Genomic DNA, 12,500 nt, shown 5'->3' with positions numbered 1-12,500 from the left:
TCATTGTCCAATTTGTTTTTTTAAACATGGCTTTAGTAATCAGGGCAGAATGACAAAATAAAATAAAAACCTGTAAAAATCTACAAAACCTATATTTAGTTTTTTTCCCCTTCATTTATCTATTGTGATATTTTCAAGCGTTTAGTTCTAGGATCTTTTCCCTCGTGTCACTTTGGATCACTGATCTGTTGCTTGGTCCTGTACGTCATGATTTACTAAAATGACGAAGAACAAACTCACTACGAGGATAAAAACGAGCTCGTTTCATGCGTCAGTCTCAATGACAGGTTTATTTCCCGTAAGCAGAGGTGCTTCTGATGGCTGCGTTCTGCAAGTGAAAAGGGCTGCCCTGCTGAATGATCCCTTTCTTTTCTTTTACAAAGCGAAGTGAGGGAAAAGAAAGAGAGAGAGAGAGGGAGAGAGAGAGAGAGAGAGAGAGAGAGAGAGAGATGGCCTCTGGTTCACTGCCAGAATTTTCTGCTTAGCAAGCGAATCTGGAGGCGTTGTGACTAACTGCATTTCGAATCCTGACAACATAAACAGGCTAATATAGTCATTAAAAAGCCGCTTATTAACAGCAGAGAAATATGCGCTCACGAGGCGCACAAAGTAATAAGGTTAGACGAGTGACAGTAAATAAATCACAGATCTTTTTTGTTGCCCTCCTATTGATTCACGTTTGCAGCTGTAGCCTTCATGTAAGCTTAAGCGACAAAGCGTCCATTATTGATTCGCCTATCTAATCTCAGCGCAGGCATCTAATATATCAGCCGTTTCAAGGGCAATTTAACATTCAGGTTCTGCGGACTGAGAAAAAGGCGAAGCGTATGCAAATTCCTGCAATGAAAAAAAAAATGAAAAAGGAACGTCTGCTGTCTAATTACCCCTCTGCTAAATGGGGAAATATGTAAGTATAGCTCTCTTAGATGTCTTTTCAATCTGCCTGAAACCTAAACGTCCTGGACGCCAAATGGACGTTTCTCCTCTCCAGACCCGGAGCTAAAATAAGACGCTTTGTAAAAAAAATTTAAAAAAAAAAACCTGGATATTCTTGTTAGGCTGTTTCTTGGCTTCCAGCAGGTATCTGCTGCCCAGGAATGCAGCCAAAATGACATATTTATATGGCCATAAAGCTTGTGCTGCGGCTTTTATACTCCACAGCACAGGACTGTGTGATAACCGAGGCGTGTTACAAATGTAGAAATGCATGTCAAAGCAGCTCCAATAAGATAAATACATCAGGAAACTTCTTTTGGGATTTTTGGTTTGTTTGTTTGTTTTCCTGCTTCTCGGAATGATTACTCTGGGAATAGTGTGCTCCTAAATTAATTAACACTTCGAATATTGTTCAGACAGAACCAAAGCACAAACGGAGGGAATGCTAATGAGAGGGGGGCATTGTGTCTGCTTTAAAGACACGTTCTGTACGAGGCTTGTGTCTACTAGTACAGCGTTTTGATTGAGTTTTGTATTGTTGTTACAATGGAATCGTAAACACTATTGAAAATCCTTGCCGCAATCTAACATCACTCACACCGCTAGCCAATGTGGTTCGATTCCATTCAATTCAAATTTATTTGTATAGCGTGTTTAACAATAGACACAATAGGCACAAAGCAGCTTTACAGAAATCTGCAGCGAGCCAGAGGCGACAGGGGAAAGAAAAACTCATGGAGAAGACATAACGAATAAACTATAAGAGGAACCAGGAGAGAGAGAGAGAGAGAGAGAGAGAGAGAGAGAGAGAGAGAGAGAGAGAGAGAGATCGAGAGAAACCAAATGACGTTTGGTTTGAGTGTATTTTGAGGTTCAGGGATGAACACAGCAAAGTCCTTATGATTATAGCAGAAGGTTCTTAGGTACAAAAAAACACAGAATTCAGATAATCCACTGAGCACTGAGAGAGAAGCTGAGACTCGGACATAAACTGGCTGTAAAGTGTTTAGTGTTTCTAAGAAAAGGTTTTATCTACCAAAAGAAAAGATGCTGATATGCTCCACGAATAATGACATCTAGCCAGAGAACTACATGGAAAAGACTTCGGAACAAAATGAAGCACTTTCCTCTCTCAGTCTCAAGAGGACTCAAACTTCAAGAATGACTGTCATGTTTCATTCTTACATACGTTCCTCAAAGTTTGTGCTGAAAGTGAAGTGTGAGCTAGCAATCTTCCTAAAATATGTCCTTTGTCTTTTTTTCTCAAGACCGCAGCTATAAGGCCATGTTTACAAAAAAAAAAAAAAAAAAGATAGCACTCGCACATGCTTTCTTGCTATCTTTCACATGAAAATCTCTCCTTTTCATCCAAGCTCGTAATCCTCGAAGACATCCTGTTCTTCGGCTAACAACAAACACGACTTCTTGGGTTAAATGGCCACTCCAAGCAGGCTGCAAATATTTGAGGGATTAACAGATCCCTGTCTGCTCTATAGATCCTGATTACTGTGTCGTTTCTCCGCACTCGGAAGGTAAACAGTGAATAAAGCTGCGCCGCCTTGCAGACGGCCCTTACACGCTCATGAATGAAAATCACAGTCATAAAGCCGACATAGCCGAGCCTTGAGGGGAATGAAATAAAATAACTCAATAACCGACACGACTGTATCATCATCCCAGCAAGAGGACCGTTTACAATGAGAAGATGGGCTTTATGGTTCGCTTTAACACACAAGAAAGCCGATTCAGCCGCATATAAGCATTCATACGAGAGGAAAAAAAAGACAGACATACCCAGTTCAGCTTTCTCCCGCAGGACGTCCTTGAAGTTGAGGCCGCTGTTGAGCGTGGACTCTCGGTAGCGGTACAGACTTTCCCTCTGGCCGTTCTTGCCCAGCTCTTTGAGCATCGAGGGCTTCAGAGGCAGCGCATGCAGGCCTTTCTTCCAACACGACGAATCCCACACTGTCCATTTCACCAAGTCTTCCAACTTCACGATGACCTTCTCCGACACGGCGATCACCTCGTCCTGCCGGACACACACACGGCGTTAGGCAGGTAGACATGTTGCCATGGGGATAAGATAAGATACTGTGTGAGTTCGTCTGTGTGCATCCTTTCTCACAAATCTTTGATTCAGATGGAAAGAGATTGTGTGAATTCTTCACCTGGGGAAAACACTTGAGCTCACAAAGAACAGAACAGCATGCAACAGTTCTTATATTTATACAGATAGACGTCTTGGATATAGAACCAGTTTATGGTTAATTATTTTTCTATAACAGCATGACATCATGTTTCATTCCTTAGATATTAAATATTTGTCTTATAAGAAGACTCACATGAACAAACACGTCCTTTCGTTTCAGACAAATGGAGGAAGAGATCTTCATTCATTCATCTTCTACCACTTATCCGAACTACTCTCGGGTCACGGGGAGCCTGTGCCTATCTCAGGCGTCATCGGGCATCAAGGCAGGATACACCCTGGACGGAGTGCCAACCCATCACAGGGCACACACACACTCTCATTCACTCACGCAATCACACACTAGGGACAATTTTCCAGAGATGCCAATCAACCTACCATGCATGTCTTTGGACTGGGGGAGGAAACCGGAGTACCCGGAGGAAACCCCCGAGGCACGGGGAGAACATGCAAACTCCACACACACAAGGTGGAGGCGGGAATCGAACCCCGACCCTGGAGGTGTGAGGCGAACGTGCTAACCACTAAGCCACCGTGCCCCCAGGAAGAGATCTTATCATTCGGAATTCTTTTTTACTAAATGAATGATTTAATCTGGGATCTAAAATGATTCAGGACTTCGGTGTGAGATGTTTTTCTCTCTGTTGATAATCTTACACAGAATTGTAGTGTATGATGATGATGAACACCCTCATGTTTTACACCTGGAGCGTCTCAGACAGCAGAAATGAGTGTGATATCACCTTTTACTTAAAGATACAGATAATTATGTGAAAAAAATTAACCATTTTATTAAAATGCTGGTATTAAAAACAAGTTTTCTCTGTAAATCTCACACCTAGTATTGTAGAGTAAAACCGAAATAGCGATGAAACGCTGCAAGTTCTTAAAGATCCGAGTGTCTACTTTCATGTGAGCTTCATATTAACACCAGTGTGCAGTGAGACGTCACCAACATGGACACGGTAATAAAAAGAGTTAAATGATCCAACAGGAATTTGTTGTCAACAGTTGTGAAACAATGAAAATAGTGTTTACTTCTGTGCTATAAAAGAATAAACTGATAAATTTGGCCATTCTTGTGATATTAAAATCTAATATTCACTTCTGTATACAATAATAACTAATATCTAGTATACACACATCTGCTGCAGACATCTCTGAGGAGCAGATGACAGTATTCTCTTATACAGCAGTAATGCTTATGCAGTCCCTCCTTCGCTCCTTCCTGGACGCGTGACATTTTGGAGCCATGACCCAATAAAAGCAGACACACGACACAGAGAAACCTGCTTTCCAGTCTAGCGTAGTCTTGGCAGTAACATCTGATTAAACCATATGTATTTATCTTTGTTTGAATCATCGCACCGGTGTAACATCTTCTCCTCCTCCGACAGCGCAGTAAAATGAATAAAACACTTATGAATAAAGCTGAGTCATGTGGACATTCTGACTGCCATTACATAAAGCACCCAGTAAAACAATGCACTCAGTGAACAGATTATTGCACAACTTACAGGACACCTCGCTCTCTATTACAGTGTCACACTCACATTCTGGCCACAATCCTGCAGACTAATGAGAGCTAAAGCTTAAAACATTTATACACACTTAACACTTTCATTACCGATTAGCAATTACATATGAATTGTCAATCCACACACACACGCACGCACGCGCACACACACACACACACATACTAGTGCTGCACGATTAATCATATCGCAATCGCAATATCAAGCCTGTGAGATTATATGACGCAAAATGCTGCGATTTTATGAAATAAATAACTAATAAATAAATGCATGTGTGGACATGACAACCCATTCTCTCTGAAAGCTGTTTGCCTATTTCATACACTACACCGCTATCCGCTAATTTAAAAAAAGACCAGTGAGTTTCAGTTTAGGCAGTGGCACGTGTGGCGCGTATGGTCATGTCGTGACTTTTTCCGGTGTGCAGCGCGGAACGGGTGAAGATGGATGCCGAGCAGACGGACACTGAACTGGTGGCCAGAAAAAAGAAACAACAAAGAAAGAACAATCTGTAAGACAAAAAAAAAACAAACCACAATTACAGACGTGTTTGAGAGTGCTGGGCCATATGAAAGGTCTTCACAGAGATATAGAGAAATCACCAACTCTATAACGCACTGCTTGGCAGGAGACATGTTGCCCATAAACACCGTTAGCAAGGGCGGATTTCAGAAAATGATCCGCATTCTGGACAAGAGGTACCAGCTGCCCTCGCGGAACTATTTCTCTCAAGTTGCAATTCCTGAGCTTTATGCTATATGCTAGTTTTTTTGGCAAAGAACCTCTCAAGTGATAAGTAGAGCTTTTTAGAAAGAGGATTTGGAAGTACCAGTTTGTTGCTTTGTTTTTGTTTTTGTAAATGACCAACAACAGTTTTAGTGGTTTGAACCACACATTTATATCCAAATTCCTTTTTGAACGTTTATACAAAAATGTTACGTCCAGGTAAAATATCCCTGTTTGCACAGAATGTTCAAAATATCTTATTTTCATGAACATAGAAATTACTTTGATCTATTTATTATATTTAGCTGTACTATTGAGACAATAACAAGTTTGTTTGCAGTAATGCAAAGATGTTATTTTGTAAAAATATTTTAATTTGAAAACGTTTTGCATTTGTTTGTTGTTGTTGCTAGTTTGAGTTGAGAAATACAAATTTCAGCATTAGCAGTAATCTGTGTGTGCATTTTCCTTGAGAACCAAGCAAGTTGACTCATGATACCATTTGTTTATTATATCGCAATCGCATATCGCAATCGCAATATTGACCTCAATAATCACAATATGACATTTTCCCTAAATCGTGCAGCCCTAACACATACACTTACTTACACACGCACAGACGCAAACACACACACACAAACTTGCTTACACACACACGCACACACCCGCACACACACAGGATATAAACTAAATATGGCAAGATTTTATTACTTGTTCTTGTGTTTTTGTATAATCTGCGGATTTCTGCACACTTCTCGGATATCACATGGTTCATAATATAAATAATATCAAAAAGAAAAGTTACAGCGTCAGTCAATTTCACTCTGTTGGGTTCAGTTTGTTCAAACACACCCCATAAGGCATAGTTTTGTAATTATTACTGTAACTGTTATTTTCCCCAAAACAGCACAAAGGATGATTTTTAATAAAAGGAGCCAAGCTCTGAAGTGACATTTCTAATTTTCCATGTGGAGAGCTCGACGCATTCCAAGAACTTTAGACAGTGCTGCTCCTCAATGTCTGAGCGTCACAGCAGTCTAAACAACATTTTTGTTTCTTGCTGCAAACAGAATCGGCGGCTCTTAAAGTTAACGCACCTTAAAGTTATTGCGGCGCAGCGGAGAGACGCAGGCTTCTGTGCACAATAACCACTTAAGCGCAAAGGCATCTGTTTCCATGCCCCTATAAAGCTAAGTGGGTCAAACGCTGTTAATCCTAATGGCGACACGGCAAACTTTACTATGAGATCATGTGGCCGAGCTCGACGCTTTGAAGATCAGACTTTGAGCTCTGGCTTTGACTGCAAATCTTGTTTAGACAGTTCCTTCATTTATCGGTTTAAAATATTGAAATAACGAGCGTTTGGGAAGAAAAATATACATCAATACATCAACAATACGCTTTGTGTAATACTCTCTTTCTCTTTATACACAGATCTATAGCTACTGATTCTACAGCATTGTGCAGAAGGTTTGGACACAATAAATTCATGTTTTCAGCGTCACTGTGTCAGGTTTAAAGAGCAGAATTTAAGGGTTTCAAATTTCCAATCCATACATCCAATAATCCCATAAATTATTAGGCACTTAATTATTAAAGCACATAATTAAAGAAATTCTGTAAAGCCTAGATAGATAGACAGACAGACAGACAGACAGACAGACAGACAGAAAGATAGATAGATAGATAGATAGATAGATAGATAGATAGATAGATAGATAGATAGATAGATAGACAGACAGACAGATAGACAGATAGACAGACAGACATAGACAGCTAGATAGATCCTTCTCAGAAGCTCCTTCACAGGTCATCTGAGTGTTTCTGAAGCTGTAGGGGGCAAAAAAGATCCTTGCTCAAAACTCTTCAAGGTCTAAAGTAAAACATTCGACCTGTACGAGTTCTGAAGTTCAGAGAATGCTGATGAACTTTGTTCAGTTCACTTTATTCCTGCCATAGCAACATCTAGCAATACTGATGGTGATGTCATTAATAACGTTTGTGGCTTTCTATAGCGAATGTTATTTAATGAGACTATGAAGATGATTCATTCTGTTCATTTAAACGCTCGCCATCTTCTACGGTCGGGATTGTGGGTCATAACAATCGGCTCCTTGTAATTAGATTTAACGGGGGGAAAGTAAGCGAGGGCGAAATCCCTGGTGTCTCGCTCCACTGAGTCGATGGGTCATGGCAGGAATCCCCCAGGTCACTGCAGGTTTGTCCACCTGCTTTTGCGCCTATTGAATTATTGACCCGAGAACATGAAAAATGTCCCTCATGGATTCAGAAGAAGGTTTTTTTCCCCCTTAAAGCTGAAAGTTAAATCAACTTTTTTCTCCCTGCTTAATTGATCTCACCTAAAAGTTCATCGATTTAACAATGTAATGTTTACATTGTAAAAGAAGGTTAATATACTGTACTGTCAGTACAAGCTGCCTTATGTAAGGGTTATAACACAACAGGGAGACACACAGAGTTAATCTAACCACCAAAACTCATTAAAGTAAAGTATTTTCCATACCAACGTGTCTTATTCCGTGTTTTATTCCTCTTTCTGACAATTAAATGTGTTTATTATTTAAATGGCACAGAAATCATACTTTACATCTGCTTATACTTACATTTAATGTTAATGTGGAACGTCTGCAAAACAAGAAAAAACACCTAAATGATTCTAAAACACATCTAAAGGAGACATCAGAGAGCTCCAGTGGGTTCTTCTTAATAAACCCTTCCAAATGTTTGGAGAAATGGAGCAGGTGATAGAACAGTATTAGGTTTTCTACGGAAATGTTCTGTTTAAGAAGAAGACAATTACAGCACTTATAAATATTTAATAACTAAATAAATATAAATAAATAACCCGGAAATATATAAAGCTTCTCTTTTCACGAGCCTCTCTTTGCTTTCTGTCTTGAATTTAATGAAAAAATAAACACAGCTTAGAATGGTGGAGAGAAATTACAGAGAAATATCTTATTTAAAAACGGCACACACTCGTTCCTGTCTATTATTAGCCTCGATTATGTAGATGGCACATCACACGAATCCCAGCAAATGAGTTGTTACTAGAGAAATGACAACATATTATATTACGGTAAGTAAGGTGTTATTATAAAGCATTTGAGTTACAGCTACACTGCTGTCAGAGCTGCTCTGCTCTCCGAGAAAATGCAAGCGGTGTAGTGGCGTAAAACTCGGTTATAAAACACTGACGTCTATAAAACAACCCAGTCTCAAAAAAACACTGCTACTTAAAACTGCATCATTGTAAAATAAAGTGTTTTTTTATCCAATTCCAGTTTGATGCGGCGCTCGAGCAAAAATCATAATTCGTGTGAATTTGGATGCGAATGTATAACGATTCCTCGCAATGGCTCGCAGTGAAATATGATGACACCACACAAGCAAATTAAATCTATTTGTCATGAAACACAAGAGACGTGTGATGCAAATGCGCACTCCCGATGCCCGAGGGGGGGTAAAAACAGCAAGTAAAGACTTGATAGGAAAACTGTTTTCTTTTACAGTCACAACCCACAGTTACTGCACAACCAGCAAGCGTCACTACACTGTACTAAAGAAGTGTGTAACTCAGCAGGTTAGACTGTGACGTGCCATTTAACAACCGAACATGGGTCACATTCTCCAGCTGACGAGAACATAAACCTCCTGCTGAAGAATGTTACCTTCTGGGAGAGAGAGAGGGGCTGGAAGGAAAGAGGAAGGAACAAAAAAAGAAAGAGACTGATGATCTCATTTGAACTATAAATATGTCGCAGGCATCCAAAACAGAAACACTGGACTTCTGCCAGGCACAAAAGTTGGGTTTGGATCTCGGCCACCCAGCACCTCTGCAGCAGCCCCCGCTCGCAAGCCTGACTGTTTTGTCATCCAAATAACAGCGGAGAGAAGTAACTCTATTGGATATGAACACCGTTTCATAAATCCGGTTCCTGAACAAGACGGGGATTATATGCAAATCCGTTTGTGCTACCAATCCATAGTGTACATGCGTCAACACACATGTGGTTATGCAAACTACGGCAGATGCAGAATGTGCTGGAATCTGATATGGAACCTATTTATAATGCGCAAACCCCATTTAGATTTGCCCTTATGTCACATAAGTGCTATTCAAACCTATTGCCAGCAACGATTTTTCTCTTGCCAAAACACAGATATTATGAGCGACAGAGCAACAAAGCTGCAGAACAACTGGGTCCAATTAAATACAGGGGAGGGGAAAATAAAGCCTGCTGTGGGAGTAGGACTGTGCACTCTACCAAAAAAAAAACAACAAAAAAACCTCTTTTGAAATTAGAAGTATTCTCCTCCGAAGCGTAATCAGAAACACAAAGTAAAAAAGAAACACACACACACACACACACGCCTCATTTAAAAACAACAACAGAAAGCCACAAACTTATGCTTTAGGAGAGATCCAATTCAGACAGATGAAAAGGCACAGAGGAAAATAATGAGAGAAGCAAAACAGCTTGTGAATAAGACACAGGGAGCCTCACGCAGTCAGTTGTACAAAGTAAGAACGGCACATGACTGAACCGGAGTGTAATGTTGCCCTCTCTAGGCTCAAGGCCTAAGTGTTATATTCCATAGGCTCACTGCCAGAGAGACCAACAGAGAGTAAGGGGGGGTGGGGTGGGGGGGAGACTGTGTGTATACTGCAGACCTAGAGCTTGCAGCCACCACTGCTGTCCTTTAGTGAACGACTAACTCTTGTCTGAGGGGAAATTACATCACCTGGGTGTAGAAACTAAAATGCATCTGGAAGTACAGTGCCCCAGTAATCATAGATGTTTTGCTGATCTCTCTCACTCTCTCTCTCACACACACAGTGAACATTAACACACTTGCTGTCATTTTAGCTGAAAGCTGTTTATCGTTTCCTCTGTGGCAGGACGAAATTGAGTTCTTGCCCTAAAAAGCAGACGCACGAGGGACATATTGAAAATGTCGCTGTTTGTCCTTCATCTGCAGGACGAGATGTTCCTGGGCAACACCAAACAATAAAGTGGGATAATTCGGTTACAGAGCTGTTCCTGTTTTCCACAAACTATTTGACCCTTATGCAAAGGAGCATGGGTAACTTCGTGCAAATGCAAATGCAATTTAATTGGACGCTGGGCTGAGCATGTTGGCCTTGTGAAGGTGCAGGCGTTAGGAGGCTCATCTTACTGCAGGTGGTTGGGCTGACACTGCACCTCATTGTTATTTAAATGTTGCACGTCTCATTTAACAACTACATAAATGACAATGAGCACAAAGCAGTATCCTTTAACTTTTCTCTCCACCTTGCTCCCATTGCACAATCACGATTGAATGCTAGAACTTAAACAAACAGGCCACACCAGCCACATGACTTAACATGAACGATTTGTCTTAAAAACAAGCAGGTAGAAATCGCTTTCACTATCCTGTGATGTTAAACAACTAAAAGTCCAGCCGTTGTCCTTGAGCTCGTAATTCTATCTGGCCTGCCGTCTCAGGATCAGCGGGCAGTCATGTATGAGTAATAAATTTGAAAAACAAATAGTTCACCTTGCTGTGAGTGAATGAATAAGTTAAGGAGAGCTGTGGGAGTTGCCAGATTGTCCTGGAGGTTGGGCGGGTTCTCCTTGTTCTTTTAAGTGCCTATACTTTGATCACAAAAACGTGTCAATATCATCTGACACAACATCTGTACTGATTTACAGTGAATTAGTTGGGAGCACGTTTGTCTGGAGACAGTCGATCCAAACCTAGTGACCGTGCTTAGGCCAACTTCTGTGGGCCATAACTACAATGTGTCCATAGTTTAACATTCATTTGGCAGAGTTACAGTTTGGATTGGTTTACATAGTTGGCTGAATTTTAAAGTGTGTATTGAGCTGGAAACAGTCTCACCAATCTGGCAACCTAAGCAGATTAGAGAGAGAGAGAGAGAGTGTGTGTGTGTGTGTGTGTGTGTGTGTGTGTGTGTGTGTAGGGGGGGCTGTCTGTTTGGAAAGAGGACAGGGTCCCTGATCAACTGAACAAACAGAGCGTTAAGCGAAATGGCCGAGTTTTTTTTCCACCTCCATTCCACCTCGTTACGTTGCGTAAACAGCGCTGCACTCAAGGTCGCCGCAGCGCGTCGTTTGCGTAACCTGCGCATTCACCAGCGCGTTAGTGCCGCAACCTTGACGTTTAACGAGGAAAAAAAACCTGTTGCTTATTATTATCAAAAAGGGAAACGTGTATAGAAGAGGGATTTTTAATCTACCAATTTACACTGAAAGGAGGAAATATACCGGTGGACCTGCATTACATTAATGACATGAACTTTGTAAAGCAGCAGCTGTGTAAACAACAACAACAACAACAACATACTGATTCACACGCAGGGATGTGACAAAGACATATGAAATATTAAAAACATATTTAATGCATGAAGGGTTCGATTCCAGTCACACAATATACAGTAACAATAACCTTCATAAATGTCATCGCTCTGCACTGCTGCCTTTATCAGTGTGCTATTATTAATCAGTGGGATCCTGTCTGTGTGCAGATCTCCTACATACACCATCAGTGGGATCCTGTCTGTGTGCAGATCTCCTACATACACCATCAGTGGGATCCTGTCTGTGTGCAGATCTCCTACATACACCATCAGTGGGATCCTGTCTGTGTGCAGATCTCCTACATACACCATCAGGGTTTAACCTGCTTGATCTGCACATTCACCTCTATGACACGCACATATTACAGGATATTTACACGCACAACACCATTCTGCTCCTGCCCTCACTCTCTTTCTCTCTTTTTTTGCCAAATCGACAATATGTGTAGGCTATAAGAGCACTGGAAATACTGTATTACCTCATCGAGAGAGAAAGAGAGAGAGAGAGAGAGAGAGAGAGAGAGAGAGAGAGAGAGAGCAGCACAACCTAACAGGCTTTCGCAATTTCCGCACTGTGTATTTATCTGATGATGCATGCAAAAAAAAAAAAAGAAAGAAAGAAAAAAAGAGAAAGAAATGGTGACAAGTTTCACACACAAGCACCAGAGCAACTGTGATGTTGCACTAACACACGCTGGTTATTGGG

At 40.9% G+C, this 12,500-nt stretch overlaps 1 protein-coding gene across 1 annotated transcript in view; it reads right to left on the bottom strand.

The window, feature by feature from the left end:
• Positions 1–12,500, bottom strand: part of arid5b (AT-rich interaction domain 5B) — an 83,245-nt gene that overhangs the window by 69,790 nt on the left and 955 nt on the right. Inside the window, exon 3 of the mRNA XM_060864003.1 lies at positions 2,731–2,965. Coding sequence (XP_060719986.1) covers positions 2,731–2,965 — 235 coding nt within the window. The remainder of the gene's footprint in view (positions 1–2,730; positions 2,966–12,500) is intronic.

Source organism: Tachysurus vachellii, chromosome 2 (genome assembly GCF_030014155.1).
Source record: "Tachysurus vachellii isolate PV-2020 chromosome 2, HZAU_Pvac_v1, whole genome shotgun sequence".
Lineage (NCBI taxonomy): Eukaryota > Metazoa > Chordata > Actinopteri > Siluriformes > Bagridae > Tachysurus > Tachysurus vachellii.
Note: the sequence above shows the minus strand (reverse complement) of the source record. Positions and strands in the feature narration are given on the sequence as shown.